Genomic DNA, 27,479 nt, shown 5'->3' with positions numbered 1-27,479 from the left:
ATTGCAATTGTTTGTTTGGCAATTAATTGACAGCAATTAATTGACAATTTCATAATCGTGACAGCCCTAGATGGATGGATGGATGGATGGATGGATAACCCTGATTGATTGATTGGATTGATTGACTGACCAATAAAGACATCTTTTGAAATCAGATGAATGATTACAGCCCTGTCGCATGCTGGCACAGATGGGACCACAATTGACATATTTTACTCCAAACCCATCATGAGCGAGTGAGATGACACCTCAGGGACCGCCTGAGCACCAAAATACAGCTTCAATCATGCCACCAGCTCTGTTAGAGCTGTGCTAATCACATGCATCTATTAACCCACTTTTGCCCCTTTATTCTCTGTATATAAACTTACTTGCTGATTACAAGCAGGGTGAGAGGGTTTCACTCTGGGACGAGTGTGTATGATGGTGCCCTAAACTCCTTGATCTACAGTAGTTCATCAGAGTGAGTGTTTATAAAGAAGCTGAGAGGAAACATGGGGCAGTTTCAAAGACTTACATGTTTTGAGAGATTGGTGCTCTTGGAGTCAACATCGTACCTGAGAAACAAAATAGAAGGTTAGAAGAAATGTTGAGAAGACAAAACCAGAATGGGTATTCAATTGTATTCAAAGTGTATTCAAAGTTTGAAAAGGATGCAAAAGCACCATAAAAGCATCAAATTCTGCAGAAGAAAGTAAGTCATAGGGGTTCAAAATTTTTGAGTGAACCATCCCTTTCAGTAGAATAATTCACTTTTCTTTTCATTTTGACAAATTTCAAAACGTGATTCTTCACATTCTCCCTCAAAAGGTCTGAGCTGATGTGTATTTATGAGTGTTTTGAAAGTATAAATAAGATGAATTTGTTACATAAGAAGTCCTAAGGGGACTCTGATGTTCTATAAAGCATCTGTATACATCTTCACATTCATAAATACTGCATGACCCCAGAGCAGAACAACCACATACATTGACTAGGGCTGAAATGATTAGTCAATGTTATAGCTTTAAGAAAGTTCAAATAATATGGAAGAAGGTCATGTAAATAACTACAAACTCCAAAACTGGCATTTCTCTGTGCACTCAGCGCCGCTTCTATGAGTCGCGTGAAGTAACACAATCTAAAGGGGGAGAGATTGAAACTGGATCCGACTGATGAACACAATGGCGCAGGGACGCTCGTCCCACTCACACGCACTTGATGCAGCTAGATTATAACATGATGGCTTGCAACTTATTGAATCATAATATGTGTCACTGTACATATCTTATCGTGAAGAAAATTGGCAATACGCAGCTTTATTTATAAGAGAGAGTTTTTTTTTTTGTGAGTTAAAGATGGATTGAAGTGAACAGAAGGTGAAAGAGGGTAGTCTTCGCCCCATTATACACTCCAACAAAATCTATTTTTGATTTATTTTTGTTTTGGCTTGTTTTCCAATATAAATATCTAAAACGCCTTTAAAACTATGTACATTTACTTTAGCAGCTATACTGCAGAAGAAAAAAAATTGTTATCTGAGAATGTTGAATATAATATTAAAAATACAAATATTTTAAAATATCTAAAAATCCTTTAAGAAAAAGATGCATTCACCTGAGAAGCAGCATATAAGATTTTTAGACTTGCTTTTAGAGAATAGATCTTGAATATAAGTATATTTTGACTTTACTGCACTCGCAGAAGTATAACCAAGTGCAAAAATACACTTATATTTAAGATACATTCTCTTAAAGAAAGTCTAAATATCTTATATGTTGCTTCTCAAGTAAATGTATCTTGTTTTAAGGATTTTTAGATATTTTTAAATGGAAAACAAGACAAAAACACTTGATAACAACAGGATTTTTTGCAGTGAATTTCTTTACTGAATTAAACTTAATAAAAATGTTGTTTGTTTTCCCTTTAATTCAGTGAATGTCATTCAGATATTGTCCTCTTTATTGTTAGTAGATATGCTTAATACAACCTTTTAAGTAATTAGATTATCGATTATCAAAATAATTGTAAACATTAACACAGGTTAACCCCCCATGAACAAACACACTAGCATGCTTTCAAACTCAAATAAACACAAGCACACACAGTCAGACGTGATTTAAGTGAGATTTACTCTCTCTCTCTCTCTAGGGAACAATGGCTGGAGAGATAGTCAACACCCGAGGGAGGTTCTGAGAGGTGGAATAATTATCAGGAATGAGGGGGTCTCGACAGAGATGCAAACTAGGTTAAATGAATGCAATACCTACAGAGTATTTTGACCACTCTTGGACTTTTTACATTTCATTGTGTTACCGTACAGAACTAGTTTTGTTCTGTTTTTTCTTTTTATAACTCAATACAAATCATGTTAAAACAGTTCCAGACATGTTACTGAGGTAAAACTAGATTTTTACATTTGTACATTTTCTGAAAAAAAAAAAAAAAAAAAAAAAAATGAACGGTGCATGCCCATGAAAGTCTCACCAGGTTTGCCAGGTTGTTGCTTTACAATTGCTAAGGTGTAATGGGTGGTTGCTAGGTGATTGCTAAAGTGTTCTGGGTGGCCCACTCACAAGTATCTATGATATTCTGATGTCTAAATATGGTTTTGTCTCTCTGTCTGTGGAGTCTATGGAGTTTTTACTTTCCCTATTTAAAGGAATATTCCAGGTTCAATACAAGTTAAGTGCAATCGACAGCATTTGTGGCATAATGTTGATTACCACCACAAATAATATTGACTTGTCCCTGCTCTTCTTTAAAAAAAAAAAAAAAACAAAGAAGAAAAAAAGAATAATAAAAAAAAAGCAAAAATTTGCCGCACTTGTAATGGAAGTGAATGGGGCCAGTCCGTAAATGTTAAAATACTCACTGTTTCAAAAGTTTGGCCACAAGACGTAAAAAAGTATATGTGTGTTAACATGATTTTAGTGTGACAAAATTACTTAACCTTTTCTGTGTAAAGTTATATCCAATTTTACGACATAACGCCGTAAACCTTGTAATCTCAGTAAAATTATGATTTAAACAACTTTACAGCTCAAATAATACATTTAACAGAACAATTAATGTATGTGCTTTTTCTAAAATTACAAGCTTCACATTTCTGCCTTTAAACTCTCCATTGTAAGAGCCTCACTGTAAGCTAAATTTTATTTTATTTTTATTTTTTAAAGAAAGGGAGGGACGAGTCAAAATATTTTTTTGTGGAAATCAACATTATGCCACAAATGCTGTTGATTGAGTTTAACTTGTATTGAACCCGTATCATTCCTTTAATATCTTTAAAAGTGTCTAAATAAAATGCAAGTTTGTTTTTAAAATATTTAGTCAAATTGTAATAACTTTCTCCACCTCTAAATGGACTTTTCTGCCTGCTAAAATATATGATTCTTGAAGGATGTACTGTAACATCAAATTCTACAGCAAAATATGTAGGTGTTATATTTGATAGCAATTTAACCTTTGAAAAACAAATGTACAATATTTGCAGAACTGCATTCTTCCACCTCAGAAATATTGCTAAGTTACAGCACATGCTCTCTCTTGCTAATTCATGCGTTCATGACCTCAAGACTGGATTATTGTAATGCATTACTAGGTGGATGTCCTGCAGGTTTAATAAATAAACTTCAGTTGGTTCAAAATGCAGCAGCCAGAGTGCTGACCAGAACCAAGTAATATGATCGTATCAGCCCCATTTTATCAGCGTTACATTGGCTACCTGATAAGTTTTGTATTAATTTTAAAATTCTGTCAATTACTTACAAAGCTTTGAATGGTCTAGCTCCAAAGTACTTAAGTGACCTTCTATCACGCTATAATCCGTCGCGCTCACTACGATCGCAAAACTCCAGCCTGTTAACAATACCGAGAATATCAAAATCCATGAAAGGAGGGAGATCATTTTCATATTTGGCTCCTGAATTATGGATTAGTCTCCTTAGCAGTGTTCAGAACTCAGACACACTCTCTCAATTTAATTCAAGACTAAAGACTTATCTATTCAGCCAGGCAAACACCTAATTTATCCTTCAATTCATAGTTATGCTGCTTTAGTTAGGTCTGCTGGAACTATAAACACTTCTCTTTTTCTTTAACCCTGCTTTAAAGTGAATGGCATCTACGCTAATTTTATTCTATTTCTTTCCCTGTCTAAACCTCTGGATTATATCCCGAGGTTATCAGAGCCTGCCAGATCCATCTCTGGTCCTGCCTGATGTGCGACTCCCACTGCTATATGTTGCCGAGTGATGATGACCAACATCAGCTGTTCCAGCCAGACTTCACTTCAGTCTACTAAGACGGACTTCACAGAGTATGAATTGATGCAAACTCAAAGACATGGGATTCTTCATGTGCCACTGTCTGAAACATGGGCTCAGGATGGAGTTCACCAAAATTACCTGCCATAAACTTCCAGTCAGACTGCGATGCTCCTCACTGAATGATCCCTGTATCATCTTGGTCAAAGGAGGGACAACACACTCTTAAATGAACTACATAGAAAATGAATTAACCACTAACAAAAGCCTTCATCAGCCAAAATCAAAGGACAATGCATCTCCGTGTATTTCCTCAGTTAATTCGGGATGACTTCAAGGACTATAACACTAAACTTATAGTTCATACAAAATAATTTTGTTTAATCATTGACCCACAACACTAACTTAGTTTACTAATTTAAACCACTAATAGTTCTAAACATAAATAACTAATTTTAGCATTATATTCATTCATTTTCTGTTATAGCTTAATCTCCGGTAAAGCTGCCATACAAATAAATTTGACTTGTGTAAATGGCAATTTTGACTCATTCTACAAATGCTTATCTAGATTGACGTCTGGGCTTTGAGTGGAGCACTCCTGGACATCGACATTTGTGGTTAAGGCACTACAGTGTGGCTCTTTTTAATGTTAGGCAGTATGTGTGGGGTCATCGTCCTGTGGGTGTGAACTGCACTCTAAGCCCCTATCCTCTTGCATACTGCAGCAGGTTTCCCCCTCAGGAGTTTCCTGTACTTAGCACCATTACTTTTTTCCTTCTATCTTGAAGTTTTCCAAGACCCTGCCGCTGAGGAAAATCCCCAAAGCGTGAACCACCCTGGTTCACTCTAGCATGAAGGTTTTTTCTAGTGTGATGTGTTGGTTTACGTCAAATTGACAAGCCTCTGGGCAATGCTGAGGGTCTAAAGTATGCTGAATACCACCATGAGTACTAGCACAGGATGTTTAGCACAGTAGCCAGGTAACGACTTGTGGGGAGAAGGGGCCAAAAATGGATAGAAGATGTCTATTTTACGTTGTTTGCTCTTCTGCAATACGTCTATAAGATGTGACAATAAGTATGTCTTGGATGTCAATAAGACATTTCGCAAATGTCTTTGAGACATTTATGATTTATAATGATTGTAAATCTGATCTTTTTAAGATGTTTAGCATATGTTAGATACTTTCCAGATGAAAAGATCTAAAACAGACATCTCAGAGATGTACGTGTTGTTGGGCCTCATGTATTCAGATAGAAGACAAAGGCACGCCTAACACAGTCGTAAAACCTAACTCAGGCCCCATATCAAGTCATAAATCTTACTGATAAAAACTGCGCCAAAATCAAACAAAGGGAGTCCAAAACAGACTACAAATCCCATGAAGCCTTGCTCACTAAAGGATCGAACTCTCAACTCCTATTGGATGAGGCACATGACAGAACGCACCTCAACCATGACATCATCAGGAGTAGAAATACCTCTGAAATGCTTCCGGGATTTGCTTCCAGCAACTTTGCTCGTCGTGTGTAGACGCAGCTCATCGCTGCTCTCAGGTGCAGCCTCGTGGCACAAGGAAGTAATGTCCGACTTGAAACTGTGGCCATACAATCTCCATCTCGCTGGACGAGTTGAGATTACTCTGTGTTCCACCGAACATGCCGAGCAATCTGCATCTTCATCCATTTGCCTGCAGAAGTGAAGAGAAAAGATTTCTCTTCCCTCTTCAATCAAGTCAACGTCGCTGATTTCTCCGCCAGCCCGCTGTGAATCAGCAGCCATACTGCCCACCGACAGAGTGAGGAAACGGCCTCCCGTCATCACCCGAGCCTCGAGGAACCGAGTCTGAGTTAAAGGACGGATGAACACACATTCTGCATCCTCATGCGATTCAAGTAAGATGTTTACGCCTGGGCAGAGATTGAATATTATAGTGTGTTATTCTCGTGTATCAAGGTTATTGCTTGTACAGTTTACGGACCGCCATGTCCACTCATTATTAATACTCAGGGTATTAATTATCACGAATTTGATTTGCTGTATTGTGGTCCAACCACATTGGACTGTTGTGCATTTCCACCATCGCGGGTGAGACCGGCAAACTGAGTTTATACATTAAAGAATCAAAGACCGTGGGACGGTTTACGAGCCGTCCACCGTGTCTCTGAGTGATAAACTAACAGCTGCTTTCTCTCCCACGATCACGAAATCGGCTTTGGGGCCGTCACTTAATTCTCTTTCTCTCTCTTGTACTACCACACACACACACACACACACACTCTCATGTGTTATAGGATTATTTTAGTTTCCATATCTAATCATATCACTGTTTAGTTTGTAGTTGTAAGTCGGAAGTTTATTGACTGCATTGTATTAATTATTAATTGATGTTACTGCATAAATAAACTTTGTTTATATTACAAAGAGAAGTGTTTTGATTTGTTTTGCATACACCTGTGTCATGCTGACGGGATGTCAGTGCTCGGATTCAAGCCTTCATTCATTGTTTTTTTTCCCCAAAAATCGATATTCTTTGGATGTCGATTTTCCTAAGAAAACAATCTAATATTGAGACTATTATACTATCTGGTTATTAGTCCCTGATTCCAGGGTGGTGCCCCGTCAATGTTAATCCTTATTAATATTCTATTGATTTTTGATAATTGATAATTATCTTTGATGATTGTTAAATTTGAATGATCAATAAGCTAGTGTTAATTTTAATTAATGTTTCATCGATGTTAACAATTAACGTTTCTGTGCATACCCCGAGATGAAATCTTGCAGGCAAAAGTGAGCAGAAATGCTTACTTGACTTACAATTAATGAAATATAGTAGTGCAATTGAGGAGATTGTTAACAAATTGAATGTAAATGATTATATTAACTTTCTGCGTAAACATTATTATATTTAATAAATTATTGTTTGGTTTTTAGGCCCATTTTAGTTATAGTACAGTAATACTGTATTTTGTGTAGCAGAAATATTTACTTGAATGGAATACAAAACTAGTATACAGAAGCTGGTAGTTTGTATTGCCATGCTGAGTCACATAGGCACTTTGAAATTAAGTTTTTCACCAACATTTTGTTAACATTGACATGTCGTAATTGTAATACCAATTTGTTCACTTAACCTAGGACGTGTCATTTTTTCTCAACTGGCAATACTGTTTAATCAACATAAGCTTAAGAAAAGAATAAATGAGGTTTATTTGATATATGCGCCGAGAGTCGACAGTTCTTTAAATGATACATTTAATACATTCATAAAAAACTCTTGTCTTAGACTCAGCCTTTACTGGTCTCGGTCTCGACTCGGACCTCTCTGGTGTTGGTCTTGACTCGTACTCGACCCTCTTCTGGTCTCGGACTGAACTTGGACTCGGAAGAGCTGGTCTCGACTACAACACTGTTATATGGTTCATAACACGTATCGCAGCAGTTCCGAAGTGAAATGTTCACGGTGTGGCGTTAAAAGCAAGTACAATTTTCTCTCAAACAGATGAGGTGTTTAAATGGATAGTTCACCCTAAAATGAAAATTCTCTCATGATTTACTCACCCTTCTGACATCCCAGAAAAATTATTTTGTATAAATGTTGGTATAGTAGCTTGATTCTATGAGACCAGGTTGGATCGGTCCTGTGACAGATGCTTTTAACTCAACTACTTAAGCAATTTACCATATATGTAATCAATTGCAGATCACGGCCACAAATTAGGTGCAACTGCTTTTATTACAAATTTTGAACCTTACTGGAGTTTACAGGTGCATCTCAATAAATTAGAATGTCGTGGAAAAGTTCATTTATTTCAGTAATTCAACTCAAATTGTGAAACTCGTGTATTAAATAAATTCAATGCACACAGACTGAAGTAGTTTAAGTCTTTGGTTCTTTTAATTGTGATGATTTTGGCTCACATTTAACAAAAACCCACCAATTCACTATCTCAAAAAATTAGAATACATCATAAGACCAATAAAAAAAAACATTTTTAGTGAATTGTTGGCCTTCTGGAAAGTATGTTCATTTACTGTATATGTACTTAATACTTGGTAGGGGCTCCTTTTGCTTTAATTACTGCCTCAATTCAGCGTGGCATGGAGGTGATTGGTTAGTGGCACTGCCGAGGTGGTATGGAAGCCCAGGTTTCTTTGACAGTGGCCTTCAGCTCATCTGCTTTTTTTGGTCTCTTGTTTCTCATTTTCCTCTTGACAATACCCCATAGATTCTCTATGGGGTTCAGGTCTGGTGAGTTTGCTGGCCAGTCAAGCACACCAACACCATGGTCATTTAAACAACTTTTGGTGCTTTTGGCAGTGTGGGCAGGTGCCAAATCCTGCTGGAAAATGAAATCAGCATCTTTAAAAAGCTGGTCAGCAGAAGGAAGCATGAAGTGCTCCAAAATTTCTTGGTAAACGGGTGCAGTGACTTTGGTTTTCAAAAAACACAATGGACCAACACCAGCAGATGACATTGCACCCCAAATCATCACAGACTGTGGAAACTTAACACTGGACTTCAAGCAACTTGGGCTATGAGCTTCTCCACCCTTCCTCCAGACTCTAGGACCTTGGTTTCCAAATGAAATACGAAACTTGCTCTCATCTGAAAAGAGGACTTTGGAACACTGGGCAACAGTCCAGTTCTTCTTCTCCTTAGCCCAGGTAAGACGCCTCTGACGTTGTCTGTGGTTCAGGAGTGGCTTATCAAGAGGAATACCACAACTGTAGCCAAATTCCTTGACATGTCTGTGTGTGGTGGCTCTTGATGCCTTGACCCCAGCCTCAGTCCATTCCTTGTGAAGTTCACCCAAATTCTTGAATCGATTTTGCTTGACAATCATAAGGCTGCGGTTCTCTCGGTTGGTTGTGCATCTTTTTCTTCCACACTTTTTCCTTCCACTCAACTTTCTGTTAACATGCTTGGATACAGCACTCTGTGAACAGCCAGCTTCTTTGGCAATGAATGTTTGTGGCTTACCATCCTTGTGAAGGGTGTCAATGATTGTCTTCTGGACAACTGTCAGATCAGCAGTCTTCCCCATGATTGTGTAGCCTAGTGAACCAAACTGAGAGACCATTTTGAAGGCTCAGGAAACCTTTGCAGGTGTTTTGAGTTGATTAGCTGATTGGCATGTCACCATATTCTAATTTTTTGAGATAGTGAATTGGTGGGTTTTTGTTAAATGTGAGCCAAAATCATCACAATTAAAAGAACCAAAGACTTAAACTACTTCAGTCTGTGTGCATTGAATTTATTTAATACACAAGTTTCACAATTTGAGTTGAATTACTGAAATAAATGAACTTTTCCACGACATTCTAATTTATTGAGATGCACCTGTACATTAACCTAACCCCAAACCACATGTTTTCAAGGTTTTCAACCTTTCAATAGGGTGTGATTCCTTTGTGTGCACCTTTGTTCAGAAAACAGCTTTCACACCAACCGAACAAACCGAACTCTAAGATCAAATAGACTTGAGTCTGTACCAAATTTTACTTTTTAACAATAGATATCACTATACTTTCAGGCATAGTTGTTGCCTTGGAAATGATCTTACGTTCTTGTCTTGGTTTGTTCGACTTGGTCTATTATGTTCCTGATGCACGAAACGGGACGCTCTAGGACACAGGAGCATTTATTTATACCTGTGAACTCAAGCAGTTATGAGACTTGTTAAACAGTTGTGAGACTTGGAAAAGACAGCTGGTTATTTCAGATGCAGTAAAGGTGTGCAAAATAAAGGGGTAAATGCTTAAGCAAAAATGTATTAATTTCAGAACTTTCTCAAAATATGTACAAAATTTTGTTTGTACACTGTTATTACAATTGAAGTCAGAAGTTTGCATAAACCTTAGCCAAATACATTTAAACTCAGTTTTTCACAATTCCTGACATTTAATCGTAGAAAACATTCCCTGTCTTAGGTCAGTTAGGATCACTATTTTATTTTAAGAATGTGAAATGTCAGAATAATAGTAGAGAGAATGATTTATTTCAGATTTTATTTCTTTCATCACATTCTCAGTGGGTAAAACGTTTACATACACTTTGTTAGTATTTGGTAGCATTGCCTTTAAATTGTTTAACTTGGGTCAAACGTTTTGGGTATCCTTCCACAAGCTTCTCACAATAAGTTGCTGGAATTTTGGCCAATTCCTCCAGACAGAACTGGTGTAACTGAGTCAGGTTTGTAGGCCTCCTTGCTCGCACACGCTTTTTCAGTTCTGCCCACAAATTTTTCTATCAGATTGAGGTCAGGGCTTTGTGATGGTCACTCCAATACCTTGACTTTGTTGTCCTTAAGCCATTTTGCCACAACTTTGGTGGTATGCTTGGGGTCATTGTCCATTTGGAAGACCCATTTGTGACCGAGCTTTAACTTCATGAATGATGTCTTGAGAAGTTGCTTCAATATATCCACATCATTTTCCTTCCTCATGATGCCATCTATTTTGTGAAGTGCACCAGTCCCTCCTGCAGCAAATCACCCCCACAACATGATGCTGCCACCCCTATGCTTCACGGCTGGATGGTGTTGTTCATCTTGCAAGCCTCACCCTTTTTCCTCCAAACATAATGATGGTCATTATGGCCAAAAAGTTCAATTTTTGTTTCATCAGACCAGAGTCCCATGGTGTTTATACTTGCGTACTACTGTTTGAACAGATGCACATGATATCTTCAGGCATTTGGAAATTTATCCCAAAGATAAACCAGAATTGTGGAGGTCCACAATTGTTTTTCTGAGGTCTTGGCTGATTTCTTTTGATTTTCCCATGATGTCAACCAAAGAGGCACTGAGTTTGAAGGTAGGCCTTAAAATACATCCACAGGTACACCTCCAATTCAGTACACCTCTTATCAGAAGCTAATTGTCTAAAGGCTTGACATAATTTTCTGGAATTTTCCAAGCTGCTTAAAGGCAGAGTTAAGTTAGTGTATGTAAACTTCTGTCCCACCGGAATTGTTATATAGTCAATTAAAAGTGAAACAATCTGTCCGTAAACAATTGTTGGAAAAATTACTCGTGTCATGCACAAAGTAGATATAAGTAGTCCTAAACGATTGCCAAAACTATAGTTTGCTAATATGAAATCTGTGGAGTGGTTAAAAAAATTTGTTTTAATGATTTCAACCTAAGTGTAAGTAAACTTCTGACTTCAACTGTACATAACCTTTTATTTAGTATATTTATATTTTCTATTTATATTATATACTAACTTAGTATTTTTTTTTTATTTTGGTAATTAAATTTTTTATTATTCTTTTATTAATTTTATTTATTTTATAATATTATAAATACACTATATTGCCAAAAGTATTCGCTCACCCATCCAAATAATTGAATTCAGGTGTTCCAATCACTTCCATGGCCACAGGTGTATAAAATGAAGCACCTAGGCATGCAGACTTCTTCTACAAACATTTGTGAAAGAATGGGCCGCTCTCAGGAGCTCAGTGAATTCCAGTGTGGTATTGTGATAGGATGCCACCTGTGCAACAAGTCCAGTCGTGAAATTTCCTCGCTACTAAATATTCCACAGTCAACTGTCAGTGGTATTATAACAAAGTGGAAGCAACTGGGAATGACAGCAACTCAGCCACGAAGTGGTAGGCCATATAAAATGACAGAGCAAGGTCAGCGGATGCTGAGGCGCATAGTGCGCAGAGGTCGCCAACTTTCTGCAGAGTCAATCGCTACAGACCTCCAAAGTTCATGTGGCCTTCAGATTAGCTCAAGAACAGTGCGTAGAGAGCTTCATGGAATGGGTTTCCATGGCCGAGCAGCTGCATCCAAGCCATACATCACCAAGTGCAATGCAAAGCGTCGGATGCAGTGGTGTAAAGCACGCCACCACTGGACTCTAGAGCAGTGGAGACACGTTCTCTGGAGTGACGAATCACGCTTCTCCATCTGGCAATCTGATGGACGAGTCTGGGTTTGGCGGTTGCCAGGAGAACGGTACTTGTCTGACTGCATTGTGCCAACTGTGAAGTTTGGTGGAGGAGGGATTATGGTGTGGGGTTGTTTTTCAGGAGCTGGGCTTGGCCCCTTAGTTCCAGTGAAAGGAACTCTGAATGCTTCAGCATACCAAGAGATTTTGGACAATTCCATGCTCCCAACTTTGTGGGAACAGTTTGGGGATGGCCCCTTCCTGTTCCAACATGACTGCGCACCAGTGCACAAAGCAAGGTCCATAAAGACATGGATGAGCGAGTTTGGTGTGGAAGAACTTGACTGGCCTGCACAGAGTCCTGACCTCAACCCGATAGAGCACCTTTGGGATGAATTTGAGCGAAGACTGTGAGCCAGGCCTTCTCGTCCAACATCAGTGTCTGACCTCACAAATGCGCTTCTTGAAGAATGGTCAAAAATTCCCATAAACACACTCCTAAACCTTGTGAAAAGCCTTCCCAGAATAGTTGAAGCTGTTATAGCTGCAAAGGGTGGGCTGACGTCATATTAAACCCTATGGATTAAGAATGGGATGTCACTTAAGTTCATATGCGTCTAAAGGCAGGTGAGCGAATACTTTTGGCAATATAGTGTATATAAAAATACAGTATATTCTTTGTGTTGATTAGGTTTGTCAACTGTTCACTCCTTGAATACCGGACGTCTGAGTATTTTGAGTGCTCAAGCATTTTGAGCAGAGGTGTTCCCCTCGCTTAAATATGGGACAACATGCGTCCCATTAAGAACATCATCAATCGGCCGAAATACAGGACGTCCTGGCTAATACAGGACAGTTGGCAATGCTGGTGTTGACATTTGGCACAATTTTCAGCTAAATATGCCTGTGCTTTGAGTAACACAAAAAATACAAGTGGAATAAATGTGGAATAAAGGTGGAATAAATATGATGCAATATAATATAGATACCTTTGGTAATGTGTGACACCTAAGATCTGATGTGAAAAGGCAAATCTATGTTAACATTACCATATTTTAGCTGGGTTACCCTAATTCACCCTGCGTTTTTTTTAAGCACTGTCTCTTGATTCACTCTGGGCTTGGAAATTTCCATCTCAGTACTGTCCAAATGGACTTGAAAAGGCTCTTTGTACCAGCAGTCAAATGCAAAGCCTCAGTCATTGGACAAATAAACAGAATTTGTGACCTGACAGTGATGTTCAAACCTCAAGACTCAATTCCAAAAATATTCATAAGAAACTCCTCCTGAGTTCTCCTAAATATCACATCATTTGAAGGTCTGTTCCAAAACCTAGTGAGCTGCCTTGCTGTATACTGCCTACATAGGCAGTTTCCTTTTAAAATAGCATCCTATCTGAAATGAAAGGTCAAAGTGGTAGATCTGGAACACTCTACATAGGCAGCAAATCTGCACAAATAACAGTTCTCACATGAAACGTATGAAAGACGCAACTAAAAGCTGTTTCTATTAGAGTTTGACATTAGCATGTTGCTAAGCTAACAACGCAAAACTCGAAACGTGATACTCGAAATGACATGTCTTAAGTGACTGATTTGAAACACTCTAAATATACAGCAACTCTGTATGTCACAAAAAGCAATCTTCACATCTGATTTGAATAGTTTCACATCAGCATGTTACTAAGCTAACAATGCAATACTCAAAATGGAGCATTATAAGTGACAGATTTTGAACACTCTAAATGAGCAACAACTCTGTGTGGCATACCATTAGTGCTCGGCCTCACGCCTGATTTCAATAGTTTGGCCAGAGATTCTTTTAAATCCATTGAGAAAACAACCTCCGCGGCTCTACAGTAGGAGAAAGCGTAACAGTCAACTAGAGTGTTACGACAGTAAGTCACCGTTTGCAGATACCATACAAGTTAATGGGGAGAGCCATAAATTGACACCTACCTGTTGCAAAATCCTCTGTGACTTCTCTTATAAAACAGCAATTTATCGTAGTAAACTCCACATAGTTCATTCCAAAAGGATTGTTTAGCTCAAAAAATATTGAAGATTAGCAGACAGTGGTCAGTTCATTAAGTTATGAGCTGTTTCCTCACAAAAGCAGTTTATTCAGCAGACTGAAACATCTCCTCCATAGACATCCATTCAAAAAGAATGGCCTCTTGTCTCCTAGCCAGTGTACTGCCATAGAATATCTATGGGAGTGCCGTGTTATGCTACTGTAATTTAGGCTAAGCTTGTAGGCTCCCCTAATAGAAGGGTTTCTGGTTAGCTCTGTTGCTAAGATAATGGCTGTGATACAGTAATAAATAAAAATACATAGTATATACAAATAATGGGTAAAACAATACATTTTTTATTTAATTGAACTAGCTTAATTTGTGAGTGCGCACCTACAGTATGATGTCTTAAAAAGCTGCCGTTCTTCTAAGATTCTAGCAATAAAATTTGACCAATATTAAGCATCATAAAAGTTGTCAAGTCATTTTTATTTGTATAGTGCTTTTCACAATATACATCGTTTCAAAGCAGCTTTCCAGAAAATTATTCTGTAATGTCTGCAATGTCTTAAATGTCTTAAAGTCCTCATTGAGTGGCTTCATTAAAAATCGTCATTGAAATCATACCTTAAAAATTATTTGTCTAAAGGCCTTCAGAGAACAAGCTAACGGAGGCTGTGGCAAGGTACCCAAAATTCCAAAAAACGTAAAAGGAGAGAAGAAAAATAAATAAACTTGGGAGAAACCAGGTTCAGCTAGGGGAGCCAGATCCCCTCTGGCTCCCCCAGGGCCAGATGTTGCTGTCTACCTTTAAGAAACAGCCTTGCCAAAGGCCTTAAAATGTAATCAATGTAGGCAGCTCACTTAGTTTTGGAACAGACCTACTGTTATAGTGCCTTATAATATGATCTGCGATACAATGAATGTCTGTCAGTGCCATTTCACACCAATTTGATCAAATAATTTACTATTGAAATCCGCTAAAAATGTTTGTTTTTTTTTAAATCGCAAAATACAAACATCCACTTTTGCTCTCTCTCCAATGAGAGACATAAGACAAAAGATGTGATGGTGAATAAATATAGTGTGTGTAAGTAACAACATTCAACACATCCATTACAGCGGATAGTAGCATGGTCTGCTGTCTGCCCACACACTCAACAGACCCTGAAATGACACACATACATACACAGTTCCATTTACACACTCTGACTAAACCGCATTAGGCTTCTCTCTCCAAACACTATTTATAGCAGCACATGCACTGATGTGAATCTGTCAGTCTAAAACACAAATGCATGCAGATTTCAGTGAGCATGTTACGGCTCGCCAGCGCTGATATGACACGTTCTGCTAACTGTTTATCCAGATAATGACATATGCCTAAAATGCTAGCATTAGAATGTACAAAATGAACCTGAGCCATCAAGACAAATAAAGACCAACTGGTTAGTTGCATTATGGGACTGTATTTGTGGACAGATTAAAAGAAAAACAAGATTTTTACATTTTCTGTAGAAAAACTGACTGGTGTTTGCCCGTGCAAAAGTAACTACCATGATGCTATGGTGTTGCGGGTACATGTCAGAGTGTTATGCAGTTGTTATGGTGTTCTGAGGTGTTGTTACTATGATATTGTAATGCTAGGTGGCTGCTAGGTTTCTCTGAGTGGTTTTTAGCTCATTGCTATGTAGTTGCTAGGGTGTTACTATGTATTTGCTAGGCAGTTGCTATGCTTTTGCTATGTGGCTGGTAAAGTGTTCTAAGTGTTCTATAGTTCGTTGCTGTACTGTTGCTAGCATGTCCTGGATTGTTGCTGCAGCAGTCCTTTTCACTACAGTTGCTAGTTCTTTACAGTTGCTCTCCCATTGCTATAACCAGTGCCACACTAGCCGATTAAAAAGCGGAGGGGCACGAAGCGTGCATTAGTATCTGCCACTGGAAGGTCGTTAATCATTTGACCGTCGGGACTCCCTGCTGAGTTAATAGCTTCAAAAACTGAAAAAGCACTTCAGGCTTGCTTGAAAAGTCATTCTGTTGCCTAGGCGAGCTCTTGTGTTCTGGTCAAGTGAACAATAAGCTTCTTCTTTTAATGGAGAACTGACAAGATGTCAAGCTGATTTGAACATTTTCATCTGTGATCACACTCATCTGCATATCATCACAAACGCTGATTGAAATCCAGAGTGATTCTGTCACCAAGTGTTTTTCCTGCATTGTTCTCCTACACTAAAATGACTAATGAAACCAGTAAGGAGTAGATTTCTTTACTCACTGAAAGCTGCATATGGACATGTGCATCCTACAGCCAGCCTCAAAGGGGTAAATACACAATCACACACTTTCACAAGGTAACTCCATGAATCACATTCTAAATCGCTCTTTTACAATTGTTTATGCTCACGCAGTACTCCTGTTATTTTGCCGAGCTCCAAGTAATAGTGAATCAGAGAGAGAGAGAGTTGCGGTGAGTTGGTATGTTTGTCACCCCTCCATTCTTAATTAGCAAATCTGTCAGACCTCTGACTGAAGAGAGCGGGATCTCAGCAAAACAGTCCACATGTGTGACACCCTCTACCAAAATCGAGTTTTTGGAGTCTGCTAGTGTGGCGCCAGCTTAAGCAGTTTCAAGCGTGTTGCTACGCATTTGCTAAGTGGTTGCTAAGGTGTTGCTACGTGGTTGGTAAAGTGTTCCGAGTGGTCTATAGTGAGTTGCTATTTTATTCCTAGTGTATTCTGGTTGGTTGCTAGGGTCTTGCAATAAAACTGCAATGGTTTTTCTGAGTGGTTTTCAGCTTGTTGCTATGCAGATGCTAGCATGTTCAAATTTGTTGCTTGGGCACTGCTAGTTGGTTGCTAGGGTGTTCCAGCAGGTTGTTAAGGCATTTCTGTGTTGTTGCTATGGAGTTGCTTTGGGGGGTTGCTAGGGTGTTGCTCTGCAGTTGCTAAGATGTTCAGAGTGGTCTTTAGCTTGCTGCTGTGCAGTTGCTAGGATGTTCTAACCGATTGCTTGGGCATTGCTAGTTGGTTGCTAGGCTGTTCTGGATTGTTGTTGAACCATTGCTATATTGTTGCTATGGAATCCTGGTTGGTTGCTAGGGTGCTACTATGTGTTTTCTAGGGTTCTAGGGGTGGTTGTAAGGGCATTGCTATGCGCTTGCTATGCTATTCTGAGTGGTTGCTAGGATATTCTGTGTGGTTATTAGGGTGTTGCTATGTAGTTGCTATGGTATTCTGAGTGGTTCCTAGGGTGTTCTGGGTGGTGGTTAGGATGTTGATATGTGCTCCAAGTAGTAGATATAGCATTGCTATGCTTTTGCTATGGCATTATGAGTGGGTGCTAGGGTGTTTAGTATCTATGATATTCGGGTCTCTAGATAAAGCTCAGGTCCCTCCTTTTATGCAAGTCTATAGGAGTCTACGGCACCATTTTTTCATCTATGAGAAAACATTTTTTATCTGATTTCTTAGAAAAGTAATAGCACACCTCCCCTCAACAAGCCACATGATTTTGTAGTGTCATTCATGTCTGTAGCACAAACAGTGTGAGAAAAGCTACATGTTGAAGTTTAATACTTTTTCCCAGAGATTCCTTCAAATCAATCCAATCCCATCCCAATCCGTAAGTATGATAAATAGTAATAGTGATGCTTTCTAAGGAAAGCTTACAATAAAAAGAATAGAGAGAGATTTGTTCAGAGAGTGCTGAGAGACTTTTAGCAGGGCTTTAATTAGATTACGGACTCATGAGTGTAGTTCACGCTTGTCTGTTTCTGATTAAGGTGGTAGGCCAACATCATTAAAACACAGACATCATGAATCATTCTCTTCTGCCCTGTCACAGCGCCACAGACAGATAAAGACAGAAAGAGAGCCAGAGGACGAGAGCACAAAACAAATATTGATGGATCTTCAAATCGCAGGGTTAAATGGGTTACCAAAGAGTTACATGGGTCATTCTACTATTGCAATGGCAGATGCTGTCACTCACTTACACATAGCAAAATGTCAAACTACAATGTACACAATTCCTATTGAAAACATTTGCAACTTGGATTATAGACCATTTCAAGGACTCTTTGTCAGTTTAAGGAAGTGACGTTTTTGTCCCTTGAATATTTCCGTCTAGTTGTCAAACTCACTGAAAACAACAGCGGGAGGTGCTTCATTCATAGTGACTTTAACACCATTAACGTTACTAACATTAAAACGATTGTAATATAATATAATTATTAAAATTTGGACCATGTTGTTCGGCGGCTGGATACTCCCTGGAACTAATGGAAATTAAAGTGTTTAGATTGCAGAAAGAGCAACCGCAAATGGACGCATGAATCGCTGCGATGGAGCGAGACGGCTGGACACGTGCAGTACTAATGTAACCCTCTGGTGACATGTAAGTATGCAGTTGTTCAAGTACTGTATTTTGCTGGGGAACTGGATGGATTTTTCTCTGCAGTCTTACTACTGGGAAAATTTTGATTTTAAATTCAGTTCAATTAGCACGGTGCCTCCAATTAAGAAAAAACTATATGTATAATATATTTTTGTCTTTCTCAATAAAATAATAAACTCTCCTTTTTTGTCTTGTGTTCTTTGTATTTAAATTATTTCAAATGTAAACCTCTAATTTAAACACTAGAGAGATTTTTAACAATTACAAATTATAGATTTATTAACACAAAGAAAATAAATTGAAATAATAAAATAAAAAATAAAAAACGTGTATATAAATTCACCCCAAATATAACAATTGAGATTAAATATCAAATATTATTCCCTTCTCTTTTCTTGAAATGTATTTAAGACTCCCTTTTTCTTTCCCTACCAAGATCAATTGTTCTTTGAATGTTCAAACTCAAAACACTAAGCTTTTAATCAACTCCAACCAATTCACAAAGCAAACAATGACCCAAAAGAACCAGTATTCACATTCAAATGAAATGAATCAATTACAATGAATCAATGAACCGAATCACACTCTCACTCCATAGATAACTCTCAAAAGAATCAGTGTTCAAATGACTAAGTGAATCAATTGTTCATACAAATCAAATTTTCAAATGATTCAATTGTTTAATGATGTAAAAATAACCAGTTGTTCAGAGTTTTTGACTGAAACATGTGCTTGTTTACTCTTTTATGTTGGGGCTCATAAGAAATACTCCTTGATAGTGCAGTTTCAGCAACTTACAATACTTATTAATATACAAGATATGTAAATTTAAACATCACATTTCAAAGTTGACTCATATAAGCACAAAATACATTTAAATAGAAAACATTAAAGCAAAAATAAAGATGAGAATATTGAGTGGGCTACACCCTCCCCCCACTAAATCACTAGCATGCCCCCATGTCTGGTCTAAATGGGACACACCATGATAACAGAGCAAATAGTGTTTGAATGTGGCTCACTACAGTTAGTCCTACAGCTCTGTTATACTATAGGCAGTATTCAAGGTAATGTCTTGTTATTATTCAGGTACATCATGCACAAAGCTTGGGAATTGCACCACCAGGCATGAGAATTACTGTCATGTTTAGAGAAACATGAAGGATCAGTACCATTGACTTCAACTGTACCATGGTTTGAAACAACCATAGGCTCTCTTTTAGGCCTTCCCAATTCAGGGTAAGTGAAACGCTCATGAGGTTTTCTTTGTCTTTCAGACCTCCTCACTTGAGAATCATCTGAATTCTCTACATTTTAACTCACTTCATCACAAGAATCAGGTAAGTTACTAATCTGTTCTACAGCCGTTTCCTTTGAAACTTCATCCGCAACAACCTCAATGTCAACATTTTCCACAGAAGTATCTACATTTACAACTTGATCTTCTAAATCTTGACCTAACTCATCTGCAGTAGAGGTGTTGAGAGCATCAGGGTCAAGAGACACTTCATTTTGCAAGTCTTTATCTTGGTGCTCTGCATCTGGTGGAATAGGATCAAGAAGCACGAAGGGACAGTAGTCATATTCTGATTCAGAATCAGATGAAGATAATTCTCTCTGTGATGATTTCACAGCAGGTTCTGTAACCTGTTTTTCATGCATACTCCTTTTCTTTCACTTTTCTGCATTTGCAGACTTTTGGTGGACTCATGACTTCAACTTCAGGACTCAACATGACCTGTGGCTTCAATGGCAAGACATGGTTTCTATGCAAGACATTCTTTGGTCCGTTACCACCCTCAGGCATTAACTGATACATAGGTAGATCAGACAATTAGCTTTCTACTATGTACAGGGTGGAGTTCCATCGATCTGCAAGCTTATGCTTTCCTTTCAAGCCAAGATTTTTTTATGAGAACTATGTCTCCGGGACTCAAACTGTGATGACACACTTTCTGGTCATATCTCTTTTTGTTGATTTGGTTAATTTCCTCTGAAGTTGCAGTTGCCAACTGATAAGCAGCTTGTAACTCTTATTTCATCTTTTTAACATATTTCACATGTGAACCTGACAAAGTTTCATCTGCAGACACTCCAAAACAGATGTCTACTGGCAATTTAGGCTCTCTTCCGATCATGAAGAAGTATAGAATATACCCAGCAGCCTCATTTTGGGTAAAATTGTATGTGTGGACAAGTTTGGTGATATGTTGACTCCATCTTGACTTTTGCCGTAACTGCAAAGTACCAAGCGTGTCAAGGAGGGTTAAACCTCTCCTGTTGTGGGTCTCCCTAAAGATGGAATGGAGAAGTTCAAGATTTCTTTATTCCCAACACAGTCAGCATTTCTTTGATCAACTGACTCTCAAAATCTCTGCCTTGATCTGAGTGAATTCTGTATGGCAAACCATAATGTACAAAGTAGGGATGCACCGATACCATTTTTTTTAAAGACCGAGTACGAGTACCGATATATTTTTTTTTTTCTGGTAATCACCGATACGGATACCTGTTTTTTTTGTTTTTTTTTGTGATGTGGCAGTTTTCCAAGTACAACACAGTGAGACTAATGATTTTAAGACAGCTTCTTTATATATTTTTTTTAATTTATTATTATGATCAAATTAAAGCTTATTTATCATAATTGAATTTAATAGCAAAAAATGATTAAACAAAAACCTTGGATCGAGTAAAGTTGCAATGCTGTAAAGCGGGTTTTGCTCCACGTGGAGATGTGCTTCTGCAAAGCAGCAAGCAAAGTGCTCTTCATCGTTTTGATTCCGTGGTCCTCATCCATTTCTTTCAATAACAGTCTCTGTAGTGCAGTGACAGCAGGAACTACATCTGAGGCTAAAGCATCTGAAGAACTCACTTGACGAGTCATTTCTTCAAAGGGAGCCAATACTTTTACCATCTTCTCCATAAGATTCCACTGGTTTGCTGTTAGAGTGGCAGGGAGCTTGTGTTCAGACACATACTCCAATGGCCCATTTCTGCTCAATCAGAGACTGCAGCATGTAGAACGTGCTGTTCCAACGAGTCTGCACGTCATGTTGGAGTCTTTTAATTGGTTGACCGAGCTGTATCTGAATATCCTGTAATCGAGAGTATGCCAGGTTTGAATGTTTAAAGTGGCCGACTATTTTGCGCCCGACTCCCACAGCCTCCGCACTGCTGCGCTGTGATAGCAGCCCCTCTGCGAACGCCAGCTGCAGCGTATGTCGCCACACACGGAAGACTAGGAACTTCAGCCTACTCCATCCCCTTTATCATGTTTCTAGCATTGTCACGGACCACAACATGTACAGAACTTTTGGGAATTGCCCAAGTCGCAAGCATTTCCTCAAATATGCTCGCTATCGCTTGACCTGTGTGCAAGCCTCGGAATTGCTTTGCATGATTTGTTGTAGAGTGAAATCGCCATCTATCCATTGTGCTTTTAAGCTGATGAGAGACACTGGACTTACACTACAACTCCAAATGTCAGTAGTAAAGCTAATTGCTTTTATGTCATGCAACAAGCTGACGATGTTCTTTTTCACTGCGTAGTGTATCTGTGGTAATACAACATCTGTGACATGGCGGCGACTGGGAATCTCATACTTCAGCTCCAAAACATCCAAGAAGGTGATGAAATCCTGCGTTATCAACAACTGATAGTGGTTGATCATCAAGAATAATTAATTGGGTAAGCATCTCTGTTATTTTTATAGCTCTTGGGTTATCTCTTGGCATTTTCTCTCGTCTCGCTATGGTTTGCTGCAGTGTTTGTTGCCGAGTGCTACCGCTAGCGGCAAATTCTCTGTGCTCATTTTTGTGTTTCAATTTCAGATGTTTTATCAGATTACTCATATTATACGAGCTAGTTTTTGTACCTCCACTTGATACTTTTGAAGAACAAAGTTTGCAGTCTGCCATGCGTGACTGCCAGGTCACAAGACAATTGACTTATGCTGGGTGAAACACAAAGTGCCATGTCTCTCAGAATCTGCATTTGAGCCATCGGACTTCTGAATGGTCTCATAAGCTTCACGGACTACAGGGTGTATTGACAAGGTACTTAAGTTTTCTTCTGATTTCTGTTTGCAGGCCTCAAACAAGCGTCTCACCATATGGGTATTAGTCCCCATCAGAATGGCTATTTGCTGCTCTTGCTGAGGGTCTTGACAAACTAATGCAAGTGTGTCAACGATTTGAGGTACACCTACAACCGCATCAGTGAACTCAAGGCGAATGGGCAGATAACCATCACATGGGTATTTGTGTTAACTCAAGCCCTATATATTCCAGGTTTTCCACTGGCCAAAGAGGTAAGTGATTCAAGTAAGTACGGTAGAAACTGTGATACAGAAAGGTAACTTGGGAGCCACAGTCAAGTAGAGCTTTAGCATAAACCCCCTCAATTAGAACAGGTACTTCAGAAGTTGGACCTAGTAAGCCTAAAGGGATTTCAGAAGAGCATCTGGGTTTTTCTGAAGAACAAGAATTGGAACGTGGTTCAAGTCGAGCCCAGTGCCGTGCCTTCACTGAACTCCCTAGAAGTTTTCCAGATAGCCGACTCATTTTAATCAACTTCTGGTAGACTTTTCTCAGATTTTCACTTCCTTGACATTCTCTCTTAGTATGCCCATCCTCTCCATACTTTTAACAAAAGATTCCAGGATGAGAAAGCTTGGATGTGTCTTTCTTTGAGGGTGCATTGCTAGCATTGGCATCTGACACATGAAAAACAGAACCGGATTTCTTTGAAGAAGGGTCAGGAACAGGATTTACAACAACTTTCAACAGTTTGTTTACCTGAGAGGAAAGCTCATTCCTTTTTTAAGCTATTCAACTCTGTCCTGTTGGAGACTTGGGGAACAGCAGCAGTAGAGACCACCGCTTTTACATCATCTCTAGCACTAATCCAATCCTCTTCCTCCCGTACCTCTCATAGAAGCTGAGAAAAGCTAGGGGGATCACGCAGAGTGCGGGTCATTCTCAGACGTAGTGCTACCATGTCAGTGGTAAGTGCTCCCTTAACAACCTGCTCCATGCACATTCGATTTAAGTCTTCAGCTTTAATTCGTCCTTTGAAGAGTATTCAGTGAAGGAGTTTGTCTAATCTGTACACGAAATCAGAGAGTTTTTCCACCTTCTCCCTTGAAAGTCCTTTGGAACTTTGCCATGAGATCTGAGTCACTTTCTGTATTTCCATAGGCTGTATCAAGAGCAATCAGTAGATTCTGCAGCTGGATTACTAACCTTCAGAAATGATTATGTCAGCAGCAGGTCCTCTCAAACTCAGGTCCATGTTGCCTCTTTACAGACTTGGCACACTGCCACTCACTGACCATTTGGGCTGCCTGTTCCATCCAAAAATTATATTCCTTTTCCCCGGGAGGAACCAATTTCAATCCTGAGAACATTAATAATGTTCGGTAACTGAGTCTGTCATTAGGCATGTGTGTGCACTTTTTCCATGTTAATATTCACATTGGTGTACTGACCTGACTCAACCATGGATCTCACATCATCCATTGACTTTCCTTCATGCTGCAGCAAAGACAACAGTTTCTCCTGAAAATAAACATCTCTAGACTCAGTAATTGTTGCCACAAGACTTTTTAACTGTGTGCACCTCCCAGGGTCCCACTTCACAGAAAACAATATCTCTGGAGGTACAGTATCAGGATCAATGTCTACACTAGTCTTAATCAACAGAAACAACGTAGTTCCTGTACTATCTCCCCGACAGCTATGTATCTTAGTCCGACCAAATACTTTCACTGTATTCAACACATCTGCAATGGTTTTATCCCTCACATCAATGGGGACATCACTTAGAACAATGCAGTGTGATGGACTTATCTGGGCCTGGCGGCTCCACTCAGCAGCCTAAGAAATGTCCATATTAACACAACTTCTGCAAATCAATGAAAGGGAAAAGGTGAGCCTAATATTACTCACTGTATGCAGGGAAAACAATCCCAGCGGTGCCTCCACTAATGTAACCCTCTGGTAACAGGCAAGAATGCTATTGTTCAAATACTGTATTATAGGAATCCTGGGTTTCATCAGCTTTTGATGGGGAACTGGCTGGATTTTTCTCTGCAATCTTTCTACTGGGAAAATTTTGATATATATATTAAAATCAATTAGCATGGTGTATCCAATTAAGAAAAACTATAGGTATAATATATTTTTGTCTTTCTCAATAAAATAATAAACCTTCCTTTTTGTCTTTGTATTTAAACTTTTTTAAATGTAAATCTCTAATTAAAACACTAGAGAGATTTGTAACAATTAACAAATTATAGATTTATAAACTATAAACAATAAATTGAAATAAAAAAAAAACACTTGTATATAAATTCACCCCAAATATAACAATTGAGATGTTAAATTACCTTCTCTTTTCTTGAAAGGTTCAAATGTATTTAAATGACTCCCTTTTCTTTTCCCTAACAATATTCAAGATCAATTGTTCTTTGAATGTTCAAACTCAAAACACCAAGCTTTGAATAATTTCCAACCAATTCACAAAGCAAACAATGACCCAAAAGAACCAGTATTCACATTCAAATGAAATGAATCAATTACAATGAATCAATGAACCAAATCACACTCTCACTCAATAGATAACACTCAAAAGAATCAGTGTTCAAACTACTCAGTGAATCACTTGTTCAATTGTTCAAACTAATCAAATGTTCAAAGGATTCAATTGTTCAATGAAGATAAAATAACCAATTGTTCAGAGTTTTTGACTAAAACAAGCACTTGTTTACTCTTTTACGTTGGGGCCCATAAGAAATACTCCTTGATAGTGCAGTTTAAGCAACTTATGATCACTTTCAGCGGTGTTTGTCTCCGTTTCAGGGCAAGTGTTGTGAAATGCAGGAAGATGACACACTGAAGAGCAGATTCACTCACGCAACTCCAGCGAACGTGAAAATCCAGGTTAGAGAACAATGAAGAGTATTACAGGCGATGATGCACAATGTTGAGAGAAAGGGACAGCAAACTCCACTCAGGTTCCATCGAGCAATCCATCGACCTACCGGAAACTTAGCAGCGTAGCAGTTCTTTGTCCGTGATCCAAGTCTTTGATAAGAGTGAGTTCCTCCATACAGGGTCACACACTGTTCGGCAACAATATTCCTCCGAAAAGCAGTTTGTGGGTGCCTAAATAAACTCGCAGTTCCCTCACAATCAAAACAAAAAGCGGCAGCTTAGTGTCCAGCTGTATGTTAAGCAAATAAACTCGAAACACTCAGGTAAACTCGCAAAATAAAACTACTAGAGGGAGAAAACACGTTTTAGCACTGCTCTTGAGTAATATTTAGGTGAACTATATTTGAAATTCCAAATCTTTTGACTGTTTTTCGGACGCTGCTCTTGGACATCTCTCGTTCTCAAATCACCTGCACGTTCTCTTGTTTCTCCCCTCCCCCCACAGGTTTTGTTAGGGAACACATTCAAATTTCTGATTGGCCCATTACATGCAATCAGTCATCCCAATATGCTGACTACCACCCCAGGAGTCGCGAGTTCGAATCCAGGGTGTGATGAGTGACTCCAGCCAGATCTCCTAAGCAATCAAATTGGCCCGGTTGCTAGGTAGGGTAGAGTCACATGTGGTAACCTCCTCGTGGTCACGATTAGTGGTTCTCGTTCTCAATGGGGCACGTGGTAAGTTGTGCGTGGATCGCGGAGAGTAGCATGAGTCTCCACGGTGTCATGCACAACGAGCCACGTGATAAGATTCGCGGATTGACTGTCTCAGAAGCGGAGGCAACTGAGAATTGTCCTCCGCCACCTGGATTGAGGTGAGTAACCGCGCCACCATGAGGACCTACTAAGTAGTGGGAATTGGGCATTCCAAATTGGCAGAAAAATAAATAAAATAAATAAAAAATCATCTCAATATGCACATTTTACTGGTTAGAAGTTTCTAGAACAGAGAAATACTGATTAATATACAAGATATGTAAATTTAAACAAATCGCATTTCAAAGTTGACTCATGTAGCACAAAATACATTTAAAACAAAAACATTAAAGCAAAAATAAAGTTGAAAATATTGAGTGGCATATACCAACAACTGTAGCACACATCTTATCTTATCTCTGGTAGGTGAAGGACATTTTTGCCAACTAGTAGTCAGTTTGACAGGTAGAGTTTAGCTGGCAAGTTAAGTCAGAGTATTTCTTTACAGGCTCTAAAAGTGACTATAGTTCGCCCCTATTATAATGAATGAAGTTGCACATTTAGTCATTTAGCAGACCCTTTTATTCAAAGTGACTTACAAATGAGGAACACAAAAGTCAACAACATCTGCAGTATTGCACTGCCAAGATCTCAGAGTAGCTGGAGTAGTATAGAAGCAACCGCAGAAGAGTCAAACAAGGAAAGGAATGTTTTTTAAATAATTGCAAAGATAAACTCTTACCTTGTCAGAAAGACTTGTGCTTACAGCGTTAACAGCTTCATTGATTATATTAGGATCCAATATTCCTGACATTGCCACTGAAGAAATAATTGTGAGCATCTACACAACGATACACCTCTATCGCATAGATGCTCAGTATCAACAACATGTCTGGATAAGTCACTTCAGGTAAACTTTTTAATGCTTTTTGAGAAAATTAGTGTCTTATTTAAAGGATTCAGTAATAACACCTCATTTTTAATTTTCAGTTTTTGCAAATATCTTGTTTGTTCTGTTTTAGCTAGACTCTAAAAGTACAAGCTAGTCATTTTATTTTTGAATGTTCTGGGTTATGAAAATCCCACTACCAGAAATTTTTCAGGGCAAGACATGTAGTAGCATTCTAATTCCTTGTTTACAACCTTGAAATGGTCTTTATTTGTAAAGGAGAATGTACTGTAAGCTTTTGCTTTATTTTGCCATAATTACTGGCCGACT

General features: G+C 38.6%; 1 protein-coding gene across 1 annotated transcript in view; it reads right to left on the bottom strand.

The window, feature by feature from the left end:
* Nucleotides 1-27,479, bottom strand: part of LOC127437000 (copine-8-like) — a 257,856-nt gene that overhangs the window by 132,171 nt on the left and 98,206 nt on the right. Inside the window, exon 6 of the mRNA XM_051691580.1 lies at nt 518-557. Within this exon, the coding sequence (XP_051547540.1) occupies nt 518-557 (40 nt within the window). The remainder of the gene's footprint in view (nt 1-517; nt 558-27,479) is intronic.

Source organism: Myxocyprinus asiaticus, chromosome 47 (genome assembly GCF_019703515.2).
Source record: "Myxocyprinus asiaticus isolate MX2 ecotype Aquarium Trade chromosome 47, UBuf_Myxa_2, whole genome shotgun sequence".
Taxonomy (NCBI): domain Eukaryota; kingdom Metazoa; phylum Chordata; class Actinopteri; order Cypriniformes; family Catostomidae; genus Myxocyprinus; species Myxocyprinus asiaticus.
This window is presented reverse-complemented; position numbering and strand designations above follow the sequence as displayed.